We start from the raw sequence: 23,066 nt of genomic DNA, 5'->3' as shown, positions 1-23,066 counted from the left end.
GCTTAATGGGGCAGTCAGGGCTCTATATTCTTCTTAGGCTTGGTACTATAATCACTGTGCAGGTCTATAGAGTTTCTATGTTGGTAATTACTAGTAGGAGAACTGCAACAACCGGAAAAAAAATGCATTTGCGTTATGTAGCTCAGTTACCTTTAATTGATTTTAACGTGTGATTACAATTCGTATGACCTGATTTTGATCACTTGGTCCCAACACAAACAAGACGCCACACAGAACATACATAAAAGAACCATGTTTTTCTCTGCTGCAAGTTCATTTCCATCCAGCGGAAGATCTTTTATTTACAGTCTGGACCTGGCGGAATCGTATGAACAGTCATATGAACACCTCCGCAGGTGTTGGTGTTGCTTTGATGCCAGAATATTAGCTTAGGGGCTTTCACAGAACTCCATTTCCTATAATGAAAGCGCAAGTAAAATATTATGAGTAGTTCAATTGAAGTAGCAAGAAAGACAGCAGTCAGTCTTGTTGTGCTTGTATCAAAAATTGCAGAAGCGACAAAAAGCACGAAGAAAACAACACAAGAAAGTATGGATGTGTGATATCAACAAACAATGAAAGAATGTAAAAGTATACCACACGATGAACGCAAGGTTTACGTGGTTTGGCAAGTGAAACTTAGTTCGCAGTGGTTCAATAAAACCTCCAAAAATCCTTAATAACTCACAAATCTTCCTCTTACTATATCATCAAACGGTGTAGACTTTATCAGAGTATCACCAAGATCTTCTCCTTCCCTAAAGCTCTCACAAAAGACTGAAAAGAGGCACTCAAAACCCCAACTTTCTCTAAACACCAAATGTCTCATCCACCTAAAAGATATCTCAACTCCCTTTATACAAAAGAGGGTTAAGTTACAAATAATCATTGGGCACACAACATAAGATCACGTCCGCAACTTGAGAAGCAACCCCCACAGGTCACGTGTCGGTTCATTACAAGCTTCTTCAAAACTGCGAGTCGAGGAAAGCTATGACTCAAGCCTTAGAGCCGCAACTTGAGTAGCAGACCTGCCCGTCATGGGTAAAGCAAGTTCACAACTACAGAGGACATAAGCAAGCTACGGCTCTAAGGCGCTAAAAGGAAAGCTATAACTCAATCAAAGAATAACTCACGAGCTCTAAGGATTATCTCTTTGTACTTTACATTCTAGTGTGACTTTAAAAATTCCTTAATCAACAACCAATAATCCAACAATCTGAATTTCAATTTAGCATATACTAGTATTGGCCCCCAACATCATATACTTCCGTGGATTATGCTAAAGAAAATCAACCTATCCTTCTATGTAGGAGTCCAGGAGATACAAATTTCACATTTAAGAATAGTTTATTTGACATATGGCTTTGTGTCTCCTATGAGGTCTATTGTAGTCATATTTTTCCTGTAAGTTATGTTGTATCAGTACACTTAATTTTACAACAAGTTCAAGGTGAAAATTCAAATTCAATCATCTCAGAATCCTTCAAACAATTAATATCGGTCATTTACCTCTCACCAAAATAATAATAATAATATTTGCAAATTAACTGATTTCATGTGACGGATCATAGCTTTCTAGAGCAAAGGCCTTTCTATTTCAAATTAATTTAGCTCAATATTGAAAAGGCTTCTTCAACAACCACATATAATACAAAAGTAGCCAAGTAGTTTAGTAGGTACCTTGCCGCAGAGTGGACAGGTTTCACTCCTTTCCATCCACTCATATATACAACCTAGGTGAAAGTGATGGGAGCATCTAGTAATAATCTTAGGATTTTCAGGGGTGTATTCTGCACAGAAAGATTAAAAAAATGTGAATTAATGCTGAAAACCAAACTGTGAATAAATGCTGAAAACCAATGTAAGTCTAAACAGTGTGTCCAAACCCCCTTTACAGTAGCAATTTCTTTATAATAGAACACTGAAAGGGGCACAAAAAGTGAAATTACCATCAAGACACGTCGGGCATACATCTTCATCCTCAGGAGGTGGAAACGTATAAGCTAATCCCTGTGATACTTTTGCAGATACATTTTTTTCTGAAGACTCTGAACTGCCAATTTTGCACTCTTCTTCAGAATCAACTCGAATCCATTTCTTCCCTGCAACCATTGGTTCTACACCAGAACTACTTCCACTTCTTCTAAGTGGTTGCGACTCCTCCTGGAAGTTGCTCGACGACTTTTCACGCCTGAAGACCAATCCATCACGCTGCAAGCGAGAAGGCCTCTGATCAGCATCATATGGCATTGGTCTGGGGACAGAAAAGTACATTGCGTTTAGGGAATTGTCAGAAGCTGTGCCCAGCTCTGTTGCTGTCAAAGAAGTGGTGCCTTGGATTGGTGATGCAATTGATCGCTCATCCAGTCTGTGAAACATTGCACTATACTGCGAAATAAGGACAAGGTCAAGTGAGAAATCCCAGCCACTAGAGACAGACTTAGAACTATAACCATACCTTGAAATAAGAATTAGCTAGGACTGACATTATCTAAGAATTGCAAATGTACTTTCTAAAACATATATTCATATTTTTTTCAGACTCAGAGGTGAAAAACCGACAAAATTAGTCAAACCATTGTAAGAGTATATGTCAGTAGATGATTGATTAGAGTTTCATACACCAAGGGAATGGATCTTATTTCTAATTAACTCTTAACAGGAGCCTTCTCTGTGCATCATGAGGATTCAATGATGCAATATATTGAACCAATGGATGATGACCTTTAGTTTGAAGCTATGTTACATGGACATGCCATATTTTGAAAAAAAATTTGTGTTGAACACATACCGGACACATATTGTATGACCTCAATTGTTGTTATTTCGCTGTGGTAAACACTTGGTATCCGTGTCGGATACGGACACACCTATCCGTGTCGATGTAACTTAGGTCTGAAGATTAGCATGATTGGGATTCCATGGCAACTGCTTAAGAAAATACTAGTCACGGGTCGGAGGATTCAACGATTATGAATATACTTTCTTTAATACCAACAAAAACACGAAGTATGCACTCACAAAGGAATGCATGTCAAGCAGAAACCCATTATGCAGCAAATGATCAGAGGGCTATTGAGAAGTAGAGTATGCATCACTATGAACATCCTAATTTCATATCATAAACACATAAAAATAAACTTGGAAAACAATAGTCAAAAGAATGATAAATGTCTAAAAGTATATCGTCAACGCCAGTGCTTTAAGGCTAACAGGCGGACAAATTGTAGTGGGATCTGAAACAATATAGCCCTTGGTAGCACGTATAGTTGAAATATTTTCGATGACCTGTGGAAATAAATCAATTGTATTTTTTTCAAAGTGTTTAAATATATTTTCATCGGTTTAGCAAGCATTCTATCAAAAATAAAAATTTGAACTTCTTGATATTAACAGCAAGAAGAGTGCAGTAAAAATAACTAAATTTACGGCACAATTTCAGCCAACATTTCATAGCATTTGGTAATCTTCATTTATATTAAAGATATAAAGATAAAGATCGTCAACGCATTCATAATATGTCGGAGCATACCCCACTGAGTAACTGGTGGAGGAAGTATCTTAGACATATGCAGTGTCTGTATATAGAACTACTCGGATAAGAATATTCATCTGTATCCTCGCCACATGGACAGCAACAGAAAGCTCCCATTGCTATGCCTCCAAACAATCTGAGAAAGGAGATCGCTACAGAACAGTATTGCAGGCACTCAAATACTGAACAGAGATTTCATTACTATTGAAGCCTGGATAGAAGAGATGATAAAAAGTCAATTTGAAGCAGTTGAAATATGGGCTAGAAGATAAGCATGGGCAGAGTGCCTTTAGTATCAATGTGATTACATAACCAAACATGCCGTCTCTTGGCATTAGCCAAGAAATGTACTGAAAACCCTACTAATTTTTAGCATGACAAGCAAAACCTGTGATGAGATGAAGCACTGTACAGATACTGTACAGTCACTTCATCCAACTCAATTTGGGAAAAAACACTCAAACCAGATCAGTTATGCTCATCCTGATAGTCTGACCTACTAATTGTCTAATCCTGACAGATAAACAAGCAGAACTTACAATTAGTGATTCGCAGATTCTCATTAAATTTTTAAATTTAGGCCCACAACTAATGAACATAAAGAACATAGATTATACGCTTAGAAGGAGTGCCATATCTAACATTTTCATTATCAACAAAAATCCAATGACACTGAAGAAACAAAGAGTGAAAAGAAGAAACTGAATCAAATAGTTGTTTAATCCCGATTTAACAATAGGTGCATTATTCAGTACATTATCTGGATAGGTTTGGCTTTCAGAACTAACTCAAGTAACAAAACTATTACATGAAGTTGTAACTTCAATTGGAAGGACTACACATTGAGGACATGGGACGGGAAGCAGAACGTGAGACTAGTATATAACCATGAAGTTGAGGGCACCAGGACCCTCGGATCTTTGTCTGTTTTTACTCTCCGTTGAAACCATCTCACACATTAATCAATGATTTAAACGTATAGAGAATTGCTGTATCTACACCTGATCAATAGATGAAATATAGACCCATCTCACTCAACAGTCTCTCTCATCTCCCATTCCATGCCTCGCGGCCACAACAAATGCATATTTCACTTAGCCTTCCTTAATGCAGATCGATCCATTATCACAAGTATCATGCTTCTCCCCTGTAGTTATATCAGCACAATTGTCAGCAAGATTCTGATCTAAGATGGGAATAACCCAATCACCACTGACAGGAAACCTATGAATGTCAGTACAAGGTATATTCTGTTTTGTTTCCTTGTTAAGTTTCTCAGATCGCAATCCTTTGCTGTTTTTGCGCCCCAGCATCAGCAGGTCTAGCATTGTTCTTCGAACTATAGAGATGGAATTGGACTCAATCAAGCGCCCTTTGCTATATGCTTCTCTGAGAAACACGGTTTGGGTGCTTCCTTTAGTAGATATGTAAAAGATTCCTGGGTGTTTGAGGAGAAGCTCCCGCACATTGATTTCCATGTTGAAATCTCTTCGAAAGTGTGCTAAGCGCTCAACCTCAACCATTTTCTCTACTGTAATGCTCAGGAACTCATGAAGAATGCCAACGGCACGCTTCTCAAAGCGTTCAATTCCACCACATGTACGGATGCGAACAACTTCATTTTTCTCATAAGGCTTTAAGTAAGGCAACCTTTGCCAATTCTTTAGTGTTTCCTTAAAACCCTTCTCAATCTTAAATCCTGTAGGGAATTGGATTTGGAAAGCATATTTTACTTCAAACTCGCTTAACCATTTTTCCGTATATTCGTCCTCCCTCCACTTCTCCACCTTAGCTATAGCAAGGCTTTCATCCCTAGAAACTAAGGCTACTATCTCTAGGTCTACCAGCTTGAAGTCATCAGGATACTTGAGAAGGATCGAGTCTAGAAAATCCTCCGGCAGACCAAGTTCTCTTTTTACTAGCCTTAAAGCATGAATGTGTAATGTTCCATTAGTTGAGATTGTGAGAAGCTTCTTCAGTCGTTGAACAGCTAATAATTCTGATTCCTTAATAGCCTTAGCTTCCTCCTCGATCAAATCAGCTATCTTTTGAGAAAATTTGCAGCAAAGACTTCTCTTACGAGGGTGCATAAAAATCTCAAAAATATGAGGATACTTGTGCAGGAAAATACCTATCCCTACATTCAGCCCGACGATATTCTTCCACCTTGAGAGTCTTTGTACAGATATGAAAGGACCTTTCCACTTTGACTTCATTTCTTGCAGTTTTAGCACTACTTTCAATTTCTTTAGCTGACTCGTGAATTTATCAAGTCTTAGATCTCTGGTTCTATCTTCTAAACGAGTCTGCGCTGAAACCACGGGTTTTTTCCATCTCTTTTGTGTATTTAAGTAGAAAGGACCAAACCTGAAGGTATCTGTTCCTGAAGGAGAAAGAATCCGTTGTAGACTACCCACCCTAAATCTTTCATATCCTCTTGTCTTATGACAATTAAATAATGATCCAAACATCCTTGTCCGGAAGTATAGAACCTAAAACAAAAATTGTCGTCTGGTAAGTAATTGTCTCCAAGGTTCTCTAATTACGAACAACAAACAGGACGACGTTTATGCTTCACAAATAATCAAATTCAGTAAGAGTATGGCATCAGCAGAATGTAGTTTCAATCTTTTTCTAGGTGGCTTTTACTTGTTCCTCGTAGATGGTCATACTACCATGTTCACTATTTTAAAAATGATGTAAACTCAATCATGACTTCACTGCCTCTACCAAACAACGGAACTAGGGTTGATTTGGAGTCATATCAATTCCATTGCCTACACCCCTAATCCCCTTAAACCCGACTATTCAAAATTGTTAGATAAAATCTTGCTCTACAAAATTTTTGCTCTATACCACGTGCAGCTTAGAATTCAATGATTGCACGAGACTCTTGCAGATCAAACAAAAAGAAACAGATTTTCCTCCTGTAATTTCTGATAGTGTGAAGTGGTCAATACATATCATTGCCACAAATAATTTCCTTAAAAGTACAATGGTTTAGAACAAATAGCAGTTACCAAATCCACCCAACTAGAATTCAGAATCATTCAAACCAAATAACGGAAGGAAACTAGCTCATAATATAAATGGACAGACTATCTACCCCCACAACCAGTGGTTAATGCTAGAAATCTTCTGTGTCTTCGCCACGGGAAGATGTTCCCAGTTTTTTTAGTTGCAATCAAGATGTTTACAAGTTGTCGTACTCAGATTGCAAACTTCGGTTTGCAAATCATTGCGCTTAAGAAAAATATATTTTATTTGTGTAATTATCATTGCCTCCATGCTGAAATAATATTAGCAACACATTTTTTATGTAATTGAAATTGCGGTGCAAGACGGAGCCAGGAATTTGAGCATTGGGGGTGATAGTTTATTTATTTTCACACTGATACTTTCATAAAATTTCATGCTGTCCCCTCATCCCTCACTGTCTCCATCTGCAAGTTAAAATTTAGTAAGTGGAAATATGAATGACTGCTAATGCCTCCACGACCCTTCTTAACCAAGCTAAATATACAAACTTTTTTCTATACCATATTTTATGCACCTGACATTGTTGTTGAAACTATTATTTTCCTAGCAAACAGATGAATCCCAACCTGGAAATATTTTTTTTCGACTCGGATCATCTAATTAAGTCATCAAAAAGTCAAAACACAACCTATAGGCTATAATCTTGTACAAATAACTGAATAAGTCATCAAAATTAAAAACTACCCGAGTACAACAGATCAAAACACACAATATCTCAGAGAGATCAATTCCAATTAACACAGATAAGTTTCCCATCAGTATACAGAATACATACAAATAATGCATTATAATTATTTAATAAAGTTTAAATCTTTACATTTCTCTGACACAATAACAAATACCCTTTGTTTAATTCCAAACTATACAAAACTGAAAAGTAATAAAAATAAAAATAAAAACTTTATTATGATGTGGAGGCCTGACCTTGATTAACAGTAAATATCAGCTGTTCCGAGGATCATCTTTGTTTTTTTGTTCAACTGTTCAAGGAAGGAAGACTTTTTTGAGATACTAGATAGTAGATACTACACTCTCTCTCTCTCTCTCTCTGTGCCTGCTGAGGGCATGTAAGGAGTTTCATTTTCGTTGTTGAGGGTGTTTCTGGAAATCAAGAAAAGGGTATGTAGACAGGTGGAAGTGACTATAGCATATGTACAGGGTTCCTAGTGAGTCCGAATTTGTTCACCCATCATGTCCAACGGGTCCAGCCAAACAGCTAGCACTAAAAACAAAGAAATAAAACTTTATATATTACCAAGTACACCCCTCTTTCTCCCACCACCTCCCATTTTGTTCTTACACTCTTCACTTCCTCGTAATTGTTAGTTGTAGCAGTTACAAACTAAAATCTTATATATATATATATATTGATATTTGTTTTAGAATAAAAACAATTCTAAATTGTATGAGATAAACCTCGCTAAGAACAAGTTTAATAATGGGAACCATATTAGATACTGATGGGATTTGCTAGACTTTGAACTTGAGTTTTCAATTTGTAAGGATTGACAAAGAATAACTGAAGGAAAAAAAAAATTTGGTGGTAAAATTGGGGTATTATGGGTAAAACATAATTTTTGGGAAAAAAAATGAAATTAGCTGTTAATATTATGGGAACCATTTATGATTTTTGTCTAGATAAAGACCAATGGGATTTGCAATTTTAACAACATGTGAAAAACTTGAGTTTTCATTTTGTTTGAATTTCAAAATAAATAATACTGAAAAAAAAAAAATGGTGATTGTGTGTCAATCGAGGCCACTTATGGGCTCCAAGATAAAATCAAATAATTTGTCTTATAAAAACCCATTTGTCCTTTCACAATTTCACAATTTGAATTACAAAACAAAACTTAAACATGATATTCAAAATTATCGAGATGCATTTTAAATTGTTAAAGTATTTTTAGTTGTAATCAACATACATTTTTTTCCGTTTTTGAAGTTGATGTTTTCCATATTGTTTTGGTCTCTCTAGAAATTCATCTCACTTTTAATTGGAAATTTGTAGATTTTGGATGAATTTTAGTTATTTTGATTAACCCACTACTCTTTTTTGGTAACCGTTTTTAGTTCGTAGTTTTTTTTGTTGTTGTTTTGAGACAGATGTCAAATTTCAATTTCTAGTCAAACATAAAAAATTTTATTCTGAATAGATTTTACCAAAGAAAACCATTTGAAACAAATTCGGACTCTTGGTTAGGCTGTTGTGGTAGTCAATAGAAGCATAAGACCTAAACACAATCGCAAATTCGTGCAATAATACAATTTTAAAATATGGAGATTTAGACATCAAGATACTATATACTCTCTTGCAATGCCCACTGTTGTGTGTTTTACTATTTTTTTTTTTTTTCTAAGTGAAAATTTTATTGATAGTGAACAACTATTTAAGAGATTAATAGAGAGATCATTCCAACTTGTACTATCACTAAAAAATATTAGATATGGCAATACTTGGCATATTTGGGAATAGAAAAAAATACCTTGCATTTTAGAAGATCTAGATTTGTTAAATTATTCTCGAGACTTTCCATTTTAGAAAACCTTGCATTTTGCGATACATTTATTTCTCGATATTCTGAATGAAATTTAAGTAATTTTAGGCATCGGAGAGGTTTAACGTGAACGACACTTCATTTTTTGTTACAAGAGAAACTATATAAAATCAAACCAAATCATTGTTCTAATTTCAGACACCACAAATTCAATTACAGAGTAAGTAATGATAGACTGTTTCCGAACCATATCATCACAAAGGTGAAGAGTGAAACTCAGTCCAATTCCTACTCGTCTTCTTTATAGTAAGTGCAAAATGGTCTCTTTCTACACCATCCTCTAGCACAATCGAATTTCAATATGTGTTTCTTCCTGTCCCATTAAAAACATGCACAACGATTGAACTTTTTATTTTAGCTATATGGGTGACTTGTTGCCCCATAATTGTCAAAACCTCAATATATCCACCGCAGCCTTTGTTTGACAACACGTGAGAATAACCATTTTTACAACCAAATTCTCTGCTCGAAATTGAATTTGAATGCAAACGCTTAGTTTATTTAACAAAAAATTTAGAAAATAACAAATATTGTAAAAATTGATCCTAACATTCTCTTTTTTCTTTCTTAAATAGTCTTCCCACAAACATTTTTTTTTTAACAAAAAATTTAGAAGATAACAATTATTGTCAAAATTGATCCTAACATTTTCTTTATTCTTGTCAATTAATGTTATGCTTGAAACGTGAAAACAAACAGGCTTCCATTTCATTTTACATTTCAACCAAACCTAAATTACATATCATATTTTAACAAAATAGACAACTCTATAGCATTTACCAACTTTATTGTCTCATTCCAATTTCACTCAAATTTTGCAGTTTATTTCACATTTCATAAAATAATGTTGTGAAAATTGTTGGGTTGGGTTTTTAGTTTGTTGACTTGTATTTAGAAAGTTGGGTGAAATGTATTTTGGGCTTGGTTGAAATCTTAAATAATGAGATGTGATGTGAAATATATATAATTTTTCATCTAATTTCAAAATTCAACAAAACACCAGGGTTTTATTTGATGTGTGTTGATTTGTATTTGTAAAAGTGTAGTGTGAAATGTAATATATGGGTTTAGTTGAATGTCAGTTGAGATATGAAATATGTTTAAATAAATTACAATTTCATCCAATTTTATATTTTTACTAAAACTTTCTTACAATCCCGAATCATTTTACCACTTTTTGTTTCATTCTAATTTTTGCTTACTTTACACACTTGATTTTTCATGTTAGGAAATTGCCTGTTTTCCTAGATTTGGTTTTCATGTTGATTCTCACATTAGTATTAAACTACAAGTTAGAATAACTTGTGTTGCCACATTCATGGTGTATGATAGGTGGGAAGCCAACACCATCAAAGGCAGAGGCATTTCACAAACCTTTAGGAATCATGCATAGCGCAAACCTTCACTATAACAAGTCTTTTGAATATAATAATATTAGTTTTATTTATTTTTGTTTTCCTAATTCATGTAACCATGTTTTTTTTATTAAAATAGAGAAACTTGGACCCCTATTCCTAGCCCGCCCACAACTTTTATTATTCCATAACATGTGGTTTTCTGTAATGTTGTTCCAAAATTTGGTATTGTAGTAGCTATTGAGGCAAAATCTACATAATTGGTATTGTTTGACATTTTGGAAAACAATTGGAGACCGACAACCCATATATTACATTGACGATAGTTCTCCGTTGTTTTTCTTCAGAAATACGGGTTCACTCTATTACAGAGGTGATGGGTTGGAGTTGGATGAATGGGAGAAACGTGTTTTACTAGTTAGCAAACTTTTATTGCTGTTGAAGAAGGGTGAATTTGAGTTATCCCCCCAAACTTATGTAGCGTTTTGTGTTTAACCCATAAATTTTGAATCATCACAATTATACCCCTCAATCTATCTCAAACCTCTAACATAATTGTTCATATTTTTTATAATATCCAAACTACCCTTTCAAGAAAATTGCGGGAGCAAATAATACCCAAACTACCCTTTCAAGAAATTTGCGGGAGCAAGTTGTTTTCCCCCCTAATTAAACATGGCCCACTCCAATAACTTAGATTAAAACCCCCAACTTAGGGTTTTATTTTGCTTCTCAATTTTATTTCCCATCTCCTCTCTTCGTCTGCTGAATTTCCAACATCCATTTCTCAACCTCGAAACAACTACTTCTTACACTGGAATCCACGATCTCGTACTCAAATTGACAATCTCACAATCAAGGTAATTTTCACGTGCCTTATTTTCAAGGTGAAATTTAGGGTTTTTCGTTCTAAGGCTTTTTTAAATTATATAATCAATGTCTGATAAAGTTTACTTTGTTTAGTTTACATAGTTACTTTAGTTTGTTTAGTTACATTGTAACATCATGCTTCGTTACTTTGTTTCATGTCAAAGTCAGTTTATTTCATTCAACTCAAACACAAAATGTTTTAAAGTTGATAGCTTTATAATTGATATCATGGTTTTAAAGTTTGGTTGTTGTGTTTGATTGTTGTTTTGGTTTTGGCTTGGTTACGTTGGTGCAGATAATGGCCACAATTAGGATCCTTAGGTGTCACCATTGGGATGAATGGGTAGAGGATGGACAATATATGAAATATGTTGGTGGACATTATGTAGATTACGAGGAATAGGATTATGATTACGCAAGTTTGATAAACCTTGTTGCTAGGATCACTTTAGCATTTGGTGTCCCATCTGGAAATGTATTGGAAATATGTTGGTTGCATGGTGGTGGAAACAAAACAAGTCTAGAAATTAAACAGATAGAGATGTGTTGTTCATGTGGGAATATGCAAGAGTTTATGCAAATGGGTTCACACATATTTTTGTAAATTGGCATGAGTTGGATGTCATTTCAAGTGATGATGGAAATTAGGGGCAAGGTGAAATACCACATGTTGTGGACTATTCCACATATAGTGAAGATGAATTTATATATATATGCATGGCAGAAGATGTAGAAGGGAAAATGTTTGACTTAAATGACTGGCCCACTACATAAGATTATAACTATGTTAAGAAGAAGACAACAAATTTGAGGTCCCCATCATTGATGTTGCCTTATTATTCTGAAGACAAGAAAGATAGTGGAAGTTAAAGTAAAAGGAAAGAGAGTTGTTCGAGAACAAGAGCAACAACCCACATCTATTGAAGTTGAGGAGTTGTCTACATCTATTGGAGTTGCAGGTATGTGTAATTACATCCAAATTATCTTAATAGTTGTCTACATCTAAATTTTTCCAAAGACTTCTTTTGTAATTCTTGTATGTTGTTTGAATGATTTAGGTCCTAATGCAACTGAAGGATTTAGATGTGAATTCAACATTGACCAGATAGATGCAGTAGAGCATTACTACAGTCAAGATTCATCTGATGATGAGTATATACCTTCTGAAAATAATTCAAGTGGTGAAGAGTCTTTGTTTGATGAAGGGTATGTTTTTGCAGAAGAAGAGGATGGAAATGATTCAATTGCTTAAGAAGATGAACCAATACAACCAACTGTTATGACACAAACAGTTGAGGATGATGATGTAATAAATGCATTGGTTGAAAACACTTTTAATATTCCAACTGATGAAGGAGAGACTAAATATGATGAAACATCAATTAGGTTGTTTGTAGGTCAGAAATAGGCTGATAGATACTTGTGTAGAGATTAACTGAGGTTGTGTGCTATTAAAATAAAATTTAGTATGAAGTTCAAGAAAAATGATTCTCCGCATGATTGAAGTTGTGTGTAAGGAGGAAAGTTGTAAATGATATGGTTATATACTAAAAGCATTACTTTTGTAATAACTCTAATTCTTTATATTTTGAATGAGAATCATATGGGCAAATGTTATTCATATTATATATGTTATTAGTTATATGCATGTGTCTAATACTTTATGTTGTAGATGATATGATATGAACACACAGAAGATCATATCATCAGTACCTTATAAAGTATAAGTAATCGTTCACAACCTAGATGGATTTGGACAAACTATTGGTACGGTTGTAATATAATCTGGTATTAGTCTATCTTGACTATAGGATTACACTAGTACACTTTGTGTGTATTGAACAGGACCAGGTGAGGTTGTTTATCGTTATACTGATTATATAAGAGAACAAACACCTATGTTATTATGAATGTTTGTCCTCTTAATCTGGATATAATAATGGGCACTTATATGCATTGTACATTGTTTTAAATCATCGATGAGTGAGATTCATTTGTGAATCAACAAACTCGATAGATTGGGTAATGACATTGTATGTAAGGTGTGCCGTTGATTATAGAAGGAATCCGTGACCCGCAGAAGTCAGGTTGATGATGTCCCCTTGAGGAGCTCAAAAAGATTGTCATGTAAACCCTGCAGGTATATTTATTCCGACACGACAATGAGGTTGAGTGGTACTACTCAAGGACATAAGAAGTTGATTAATGTAGTTGTTAGTAACTTGACTTAATCAACGGACATTTGATATCTTAAATACGGGGAGATCAACGAGCATATAATATGGAGCCCATAAATGTAATACGTAATTTGGGATTAGGACGGTAGTACAATAATGGCCTTTAGTGGAATAAGCCATTTGTTGTGACTTGGGTCGTGTGTTCGGCCGAACATGGGAAGTCCAAGCCCGTCAGGAGGCCCAACCCTAATATCTCCTCATGGTCCCTGTTGTAGCCTATAAATAGAAACCCTTCTCTCCTGACCAAAATTCACTATTCATCTGGGTTAAAAAGAAAGGCAAGGAAAGATAGATCCAAAATTGGTTCTAACTTTGTGAGAAAGAAGGGGGTTGGTAGATCGTTGCCCACACATCGTCCAATCTATTGAAAGAAATACAACAGAAGATCAAGAGGTTGTTGATTTCATAAAACTTGGATTCTCAAAGTTATCATAATCGGATTTACAGGTATGTTTTCCAATCCAAAATCATGAGAACCATTAATTTCACTGCGCATGGTTTTCACGGTTTGTAGAAATATTCATTTTGAAATAACGGTTCCTACAGTAAATAGAGGGTTTATTGCAGGTGCATGACTAAGAAGAGTACATTCAGATTAAGAAGGTTGAATGATGTTCACACTTGTACAACTGATAGAATTGAAAAGATAGAAACTTTATGGCAAATGCAGCTTAAATAACAAAAGATATTGAGAAAGACATGAGACTTTATTTCAATAACTACAAACCAGCTGACATCAAGACAATCATGTGGAATAGATATCAAGTTAAGATTAAGTATTTCCAAGCTTGGAATGCTATAAACTTAGCAATGGAAATGATTCATGGAAGTTATGATGAGTCTTATGCAAAGGTTCATAAGCTTTGTTTGCATATTCTCAGCTCCAACCCAAGTTCTATTGTTAAATTCTCTAGAAATGCTAACTACATGAGTTTTGAATGGGTTTGTATTGCTTTTAAAGCATGTTTAGATGGGTTTGTCAGTGGGTGTAGGCCTTTAATAGGTCTTGATGGATGTTTTTTAAAGGGGAAACATGGGGGTGTATGTCTGTCTGTTCTAGCATTAGATGGAAATAATGGATTGTTTCCACTAGGTTTTTTTTATTTGTATTTCAGAAAACATTGAGAATTGGATTGAATTTCTGGATATTATGGCACCATCCTTGAACTTACATCCCTCTAGACTAACCATAATTTCTGATATACAAAAAGGTTTAGGTAACGCAGTTGCCACAGTGTTTCCTGATTGCTATCAAAGATTTTGTTTTAGACACATGGTGCAGAACATGAAGACAAGGTTTAAGGGTATTGAAGTGGAAGCATGGAATGCAACAAAAGCATTTAGGGAAGCTGACTTTAATAAAAGTATGAAGTTGCTTGAGAAAAGATGTAGTGATGCCAAAGACTACTTGATGACTAAAGAGCTTAGGTTGTGGGCAAGGTCACACTTTGACACTGAATGTAAGGCTGACCACCTCTCTAATAACTTCTATGAATTATGGAATAGTTTTATAATAGATGCTAGAGATAATCCTATTGTGAATATGGTTTCCAAGATAGTGATGTTACAAATGAAGTTGATCTATGATAGAAATGGAAAGTTTGTAGACTGAAATGAGAATAATCTAGTACCAAAGGTGAAAGATATCTTAGCAAAAGAGAGAATGCAATTGGTTACTATGAAGTTGCTAGTTCAAATGAGGATAAGTTATGTGTGACACATAAGTCTGGACATTGGTGGACTATTGATTTTGTACAATTAAGTTATACATGCAGAGAATGACAAGTGTGTGGAATTCCTTGCATTAATGATGTGGCTGTTATTAAGCCAAGGAGAGACACTTGGACACAGTAAGTTTAAATTTGATATGTTCTATTGCAATTTGTTGTGTTAAATTACTTTATTTATTGCAATTTGTTGTTGTACTTGTTTTTAGATTCTGCAGTCATTTTTTCACTATTAGAGCATATATAAATGCATATAATGAGCACATAACTCCGATGGTTCATGAGGATGATTGGCCAAAGGTAATTCTTATTCCAATTTTCAATTCTTTTAATTTATAGTTTATTGATTGAGTATTGACATGTGTTTTGTTTAATTGATACAGCCTGTAGCTGCATATTATGTTTATCCTCCAGTTAAACATAGACAACCTGGAAGGCCTAGAGTTAACAGGAGAAGGGGTGTAACGCCTGTATTTAAAATACGTATTTAGTTATTATTTTATTAATTAATTTATTAATTTATTTATTTAAAAATCGGCTGAATTGGATTTGGGATCTGGCCCCGATTTTTGGGCCCGAAGTCTATTTTGGGCTTGGGTTTCAGACCCAAGTATATAATCATATTGTTCTAGAGAATAGGGTTTTAGAGAATAATAAAAATAATAAAAATGGAGGCAGAGATAGAAGCTGGATTTCTAGAGCGTTGGAACGCGACGATTCGGACTAGAAGGATTCGTGGAGCTTGGGATTAAGGTGAGTAGATTAGTTTTTCTATTTCACGTCTAATTTTACTGTTCAAAGTTTTCGCTCATTCTTCGGTCATTATTGTTTGTCCTATTGTTGTTAAACACTGGTTAAAATTGTCGTTGTTAAATATTGGTTAAATTGTCGAAACTCTGTTGAGGCTAGAAAATCGACATTGAACTGTCCAAGCTTTATGGGCATTAATGGCAGATAAAGCCCAATAGCATGAAATCGTCCTATACCTTTGGTTGAACTCTGTTGGGGGTGGTCTGGAACCCTTACTGATGAGGTTAGAAGTGAATGATGTTGGTTGGGTTATGGGGGATGTCGGGTTTAGAAGCGGGGGATGGTGCTATCGAAGCTCTGTAAAGGTATTCATGGCGGCACCAAGAAATCGCCTGTCCAAATTTTATGTAAATGTCCTTGTTGTTTTAGTTTTGTTGTGGACTGATGATGGGTTGTAGATTCGTGGAGATGGGTGTGAGTGCTGTTGAAAGCTCCAAGAAACTATTAATGGCGGCGAGATCGCCAGTTAGGATTAGTAATCTATATATTTTAAATCTTGATGTGTGAATTAAGTTTTGATTTTTGATGGGATGATGTTTGGTGGTAGTGGGGAGGATTGGGTGCTTGACAGTAGGGCGGATTGAAGCTTTGAATCCGGCGTTAATGGCGGTGCGATTCTAGATCTAGTTTTGAAGAATTATATGGATCAAATGATTTGAGGTGTTTGTGTTAATTAAAGTTGTTTGGGTTTTAAGGAGGAGTGAAACCGCTGGAAGGAGGAGATGAGGGGGTGGTGACGTGACCGCGACGAAATTTGGTGGTGGAGGTTTCTTTGGAAGAAGATGACACTGTTGTTGTGTTTGGGCCTGGGGTTTTAGGCCGAATTCATTTATTTTGGTTTTTGGTTTGGGCCGGTTTAGATTAAGTTGGTTGGGCCAAAAACTAACTAGTTTTCCTTGAGCCTAAACCTTTTGTTTGGTTGGGCCGGATTCTAGTTTAGTTTTCTTGGGCCAGTTTCTATGATTTTGTTTTTGGGCCGAATCCAATTGAGTTTTGGGCTAGTTCAGATTAAAGTTTTTGGGCAAATTTATATTTCTTGATGGGGCCAGTTCTAATTATTGTATTCATGGGCCAGTTTTCTTTTATTTTGTGGGCTGGGTCATTTTGGTTAGATATTTCTAGTTGGGTCCGAACCATGACCTTCGCCATGAGACCATGCACCTTTGACCTTAGCAATGAACCATGGCTTTAACCATGAACCTGTTGAACATGGAAACGACAGTTTGACTTCGACCATGATGTGTTGACTACGACCATGATGTGTTGACTTCGACCTTGATGTGTTGACTTTGACAATGATGTGTTGACTTTGACCATTGACCGTTGACTTTGCAAGTTGACCATCGACCGTTGACTTTGACCGTTGACTGTGGAATGTTGACTTTTTCCAGTTTTTCTCATATTTAAGAATATGGACAAATATAGTAATAAAATATTATCGAAATTATATAACATTGTTTGTCATTATCTAATTAAGATTTGACGTGAGTAGTGTATAAAGCATATATATATTGGGCTTTGATTGTGGATTGTGGACTGTTTAATTGTGTTACATTTTATGTTGTAAATTGTATGGACAAATCAAATGCTAAAATGTTGTGGAAGCTTGTATAAATTTGGTGGTCATTATCTAATTAAGATTTGACGTTGATATTGTGACATTATATAATATGTTGGGATATATATATTAAATGCAATAGTTTTGGAGAAATAAATGTATAAACACTTCATTATTATATATGTGAGATGCTACTATGAGGTAGTATAGTATTGATGAATATTTGCCCACGGGATTGTGGCTTAGTGCAATAATATATTGGCACGTGAAAGAATAAAAGTGGTTATGAGATATAATTGAGATATTTCTAAATATTGTGGCTTAGTGCGATAAGGTATTTGACCTACACGTGATATAGTGGAATTATTATGAGTCGTAAATGTATGACACTTGAATAAATTACGTAACGAAAATCCTAAAACTTGACTACCACAACTCATGTGATTTGCTTTGTGTGGGCGTATGTGATATGATTGGCCCTTGTGTAGGGTGTATATATAAGATGTTGATTGACCCATATGTTGGGCAATCGTAGCTGAATAGTGGCTTGATTATTCCGTTCGCAATATTAGAACGAGACACGCGATATTTTATGCCGAATAGTGGCAGTACTTGCATAATGGCTTTCGTGTGAGGGTTACCCGTGTCTGCATCCCGCTCAAGGTAGTTACGCATGGAGTGGTTCATTATGTGAGGGGAGGCATGTGGATGTATATGTTCGGCATTGGGAAGTGATTGTGGTAGCCAGGGAAACTAGGTAAGACATAGATACGACGTGATTTTAGGGACATGCAAAGAAAGTCTTAATTAATATAATTATGGTAATATGTTGGTTAATGATGTATCTTTAGATAGATTATTGCATATGGTTTTGCAAAAGGTGGGTCAAGCTGATTACTTGGGCAGAGACGACTCACCCTGTAATTGAGCATGAAATGCGGTACGTATATAATATGCTTGGTTGGTTATTCGTTTAGTTTGAACCTAAGGCACCTCGATAGAGGAACTACATGCCTTTTTATTATGCTTATGGTTTGTTGTGTGGTTAGTGGGAAGTTAAGGCTCCTCAGTGGAGGAACTACCTGCCTTACTTATTATACTTAAGGATGTTGTATTAGTTGTTGGAAGTTAAGGCGCCTCGGGGAAGGAACTAACTGCTTTATAGATTGTGTATGTATATGTATAAGTATATGTTTTATTTTAGAGCTACTCACACCAGCATTTTTATAATGCTGGCCCGATTTGCATGTTTGCTTATCGGGTGTGTTTATTAAATGAATATAGTTGATAAGTCTTGACAGGTTTAGTGTTGAAGAAGATTGGTTGCTGCTTGTGGATTGCGTTAGCGTCGCATTTCAAGATAGACTTTGTTTTCCTTTGAGGTGATATAGATTTTCAGTTGAGATAAGGTTATTTGCATTTTCATTTGTAAATTTTTGTAATGAAGATGATTTTTGTTTAAACTAAAATTTTTATTGGTTTTTAATTATCCGCATATTTAATCTGTTTATGGGTTTTTGGAAGTGGAGAGTGCGTCATACCTCGGAGATCGAAGAGTCGGGAACAAATAATGTTTTTCCGAATTCTGTCGAAATTTGGGGTGTGACAAGGGGTGCAGGTGAAAATGAGAACTCAGTTAGGTGTTCTAGATGTGGTGTACTTGGCCATAATATAAGAGGGTGTCAGGGAGGTGAAGTGGGTGGTAATGTTGTTAGAGGAAGAGGGACTAAAGGAAGACCAGGTAGGCTAAGAACAAGACAACTTCCAAATCCATTCTTGTAGGCACCAATCAACCCTGAAGATGGAGCTCAAGCTGCTCCACCAATAAGAGGAAGAGGCAGAGGCAGTATAGGAGGAAGAGGCAGGGGCAGCAGAGGTAGAGGAACTAAAAATGTCAATGGATGAGGCAGATGAGAAACTGAAACTGAAGATAGAGGAAGCAGAGGAGAGGCTGAAACTGTTAATGGAGGAGGCAGAGGAGAGACTGAAAATGTTAATGGAGGCAGAGGAGAGGCTAAAATTGTTAGTAGAGGAAGAGGAGGTAGGGGCAGCAGAAAAGGAAGATGAGGAGGAACTGAAAGTGTTAGTAGAGGAAGAGGAGGTAGGGGCAAAAGAAGAGGAAGAGGAGGAATTGAAAGTGTGAATAGAGGGGGAAGGGAAGTAGAGGAGGAATGTGTACTTCTAATAATGCAACTGAGGCCTCATTTGCTTATTCCCAGTCCAGTCAGTCACAACCATCTCAGCCATAACCATCTCAATAAGAACCTCCAGCACAACATACTTCAAATGTCAGGCTTCCATTGGTGATACCTGCTATGCCTCCCATCCAACCACAACAACAAAAAAGGTACTTTAGGCCTGAAGAACCAACTGTGAGGAGATACCAAAGCCAGGTAATATCAAGCCAAGCCTCATGCTCAGTTAATGAGAGATCAGCAAAAATAGCAAATAAATAGTCATGTTTCTGGTGATGGTGCTTATTTTGTGTTAGTTGTTGTGTTGTGTGTTTTGTGGCTTTTGTATTTTTGCCCAAAACAATGCTTTCAATGTGTTTTTTGTTGGAATTTTGGTTATGATTGGGTTTGTTTTCAGTTGTTAGGACATGATTGTTAGTTACTTATTAATCAAGACTGTGTGTTTGTTGGTTTATTTAGTTTTAAGATAGTATTAAATTGCAATGGGCTATGCAGTTCTATGTATGATTACTATGTTGCTATGATCTGTTAGTGAAAATAAGGACTAAGGACACATAACATTTATTTCATTTCCATTCCTCTCTTTCATACACAATTCATCCAAGTGACAATTTTTCACAAGTTTAGTTACATCACTAGCATTTCCTTTCACCTTCATTTTAATAAGACCTCAATTGTGACCAGCTGGCTTTCCCTCCTGTCACTTTATATCCTCTTTTGAAGCCCTTTAAGTAATGACAACTACTTCTTTGTTCTTGTCTTTAGGGTTTTGTATAGGTGTCCATTGTCTACCCAAATAAAACCCTTACATCCATCTCTTCTACATGTTAGAAATCTCTATCCAAAACTCCATTCCCTAGTACTCTTGTACATTTTCATAGTTTTTCCACAACCCCAAGGACAACTGTGAGGGCATATATCCTTCTAATGGTTCAAATCGCCACATTGAAAACAACTAGTAGCTTGGAAAAAAAAAATATAACCCTCAAATCATATGTTAAAATTATGTTATTAACTCTTACTCTTTGTAACTAATTTGTAATTAACCCCCAAAAACCAGACAACAAAAAACGAGGAAGGAAGCTCTAATCAATAACCCAATCAAGAACAGTAATAGTAAGGACCCTAATAGTAACAACTGAAGGGTCAAAAGTAATACTTACTTCAAGTGACATCTTAGCTGGTTCACCACCACCCATTAATTGTTGTTGGAGAGAGAATCGAGCTGGATTTTATAATGTTGGGGAAGAAAAGAGTCAACCAAATATCGGATAAGTCAAAGAGAACGTCAAAACTTTCTAACGACTCTTTCAATGGGTAGTTTGGGCATTATGGAAAATATAAATAGTTCTGTTAAAGGTCTGAAACAGATTGGGGGTCTAATTGTGATGATTCAAAATTTGGGGGTTAAACACAAAACACTACATAAGTTTGGGGGGATAACTTAAACTCACCCATTGAAGAAAGATGACACACATTTGATATGCTAGTCAATTATCTCGATCAAGCACTTGCGATGTCTGAACTCTCACTATGATGTGTTTTCAAATTGTGTGATATTACTATATATATATGATATATGCATTTGTTGTTTATGTTTATTTAACACTATTTTTCTTATTTAATTCTTGTTGGATTTCAATTTATAGCTTGAATTGCAGTTAGCAAATAGTTGTGCCAAATGCGATTCAAACTTGGTTGAAACGTTTAATGGGTATGAGTCTATGAGATGAAAAAATTCGAATTATAAAAAGCAATGCAGGGATAAAAGAATGTCGGAGCTGGAGTTCAGTCGACATCTTTGTTAGCAATTCACCGAATTATTCGTGAATCGAATTTTTGAAGGGAAAAACGTATAATACTTCCGAATGTTCGAAAAATTCGGAAAAATTTACGATTTTTTGCATTGAAACGTATAATATGGATTTTGGCGATTTTTTCAAAAATTCAGCTAAAAAAAAGGATTAATTATTATTATTATTATTACTATTTTTATGTTTTTTGATTGGCAAGCCTATTTTAAATGAGATTAGTAACTCTTTGATGCTGTCGGAATTTGAGTCCAAAACCTCTACTATCATCACCCAAATGTTTTATTAACTTTGCTAGTCGGCACACTTACTTTAAGTTCCCAACTCTTATATTTTTAGTGATAAATTAATTTAAAAGTTTTGTTTTTATATTTTTTTGACAATATTTAAATTGTCATGTCATGGTGTGTGTATTTTAAAATTTGAACGATAATTTAAATCTAAAAACAAATAAATGAAGGTACCTATGTGAACCATTCAATTGGTTTCAATGTTTTTATAGCTAAATTGTTTAAATATGTTTGTTATGTTGTAAAGAATGACAACTATTATTAATATTTACTAACATAATATAACAAATTTTTGTAACCAAACATTTAAAACACGTATTAATTAAACACCACATAATTGATGTATTGTGAATTTTTGACTAAATATTTGATTATACTGTTTTTTTAATCACCGAATAATTTTCGAATTATTTATATACCAACTTTTTGCTGTATTCCAAATTGCTAACAATGTTCTACATAAAACAATGTTGAAGCTTTTTTGTCAAACTTTTGTTTCGAAGCGAATCACACGTAATTTAGCCGACTCGGTCATAAGCGAATCACACACACTCCATATTGCCCACGTCTTAACCAGTAACCACTCTTGAATGATAGTGCTAATGTAATACGGTGGGGACTGGGGAGTACATTCTCTAAACTATGTTTTAAAATATGAAATCATTTTTTTTTCCCGATAATCTTAAAATATGAAATCATATGCACCTAGCTGTCCATGAACATATAAAAAAAGAAGGAATAATTCATTAACTTTCGCTTTATTTTTGGCACAGGTATTAAATTTAACACAGTACAACTGTACAACTCTATTGGTAAATAAAAAATAAAAAATATCATTTAGATTTGTACGTGCATTTTCACAGTTAGACAATGTGTAAAGTATTTTACGCATGTTCTTCTAAATCACGTTTCAATTTCCACACAACTACTAGGCAAACGGGCTTATACGAATTTCGAAGCCAACACTTAAAAGCTTACATACCGACAGTGTACGTAAAGTATTATGTACCACATGGTCCCCAGTTGTGCGTTGTAAGATGACATGAGTCATGATTGAGATCTTTCCATAAAATTTACT

General features: G+C 35.2%; 1 protein-coding gene across 3 annotated transcripts; it reads right to left on the bottom strand.

Moving 5' to 3' along the window:
• Window positions 1–127: 127 nt before the first annotated feature.
• LOC147486581 (E3 ubiquitin-protein ligase At3g02290-like) lies at window positions 128–7,738 on the bottom strand. Of its 3 annotated transcripts, XM_086570676.1 has the most exons (6): window positions 7,502–7,616; window positions 4,540–6,030; window positions 3,536–3,749; window positions 1,953–2,391; window positions 1,684–1,793; window positions 128–416 (listed from the first exon to the last, which is right to left on the bottom strand). In XM_086570676.1, exons 3-6 carry the CDS (start codon window positions 3,653–3,655, stop codon window positions 390–392), a joined length of 696 nt encoding a protein of 231 aa, XP_086426802.1. In that variant the 5' UTR covers window positions 3,656–3,749; window positions 4,540–6,030; window positions 7,502–7,616; the 3' UTR covers window positions 128–389. The 3 variants fall into 3 exon arrangements, 2 of the variants coding, with proteins under 2 accessions (XP_086426802.1, XP_086426801.1); XM_086570675.1 differs by lacking the exon at window positions 4,540–6,030 and having other exon boundaries at window positions 7,502–7,738; XR_015201064.1 differs by lacking the exons at window positions 128–416; window positions 1,684–1,793; window positions 1,953–2,391 and having other exon boundaries at window positions 3,614–3,749; window positions 7,502–7,639.
• Between the last annotated feature and the right edge of the window lie 15,328 nt (window positions 7,739–23,066).

This window comes from Coptis chinensis, chromosome 7 (assembly GCF_015680905.1).
Source record: "Coptis chinensis isolate HL-2020 chromosome 7, ASM1568090v1, whole genome shotgun sequence".
Lineage (NCBI taxonomy): Eukaryota > Viridiplantae > Streptophyta > Magnoliopsida > Ranunculales > Ranunculaceae > Coptis > Coptis chinensis.
Note: the sequence above shows the minus strand (reverse complement) of the source record. Positions and strands in the feature narration are given on the sequence as shown.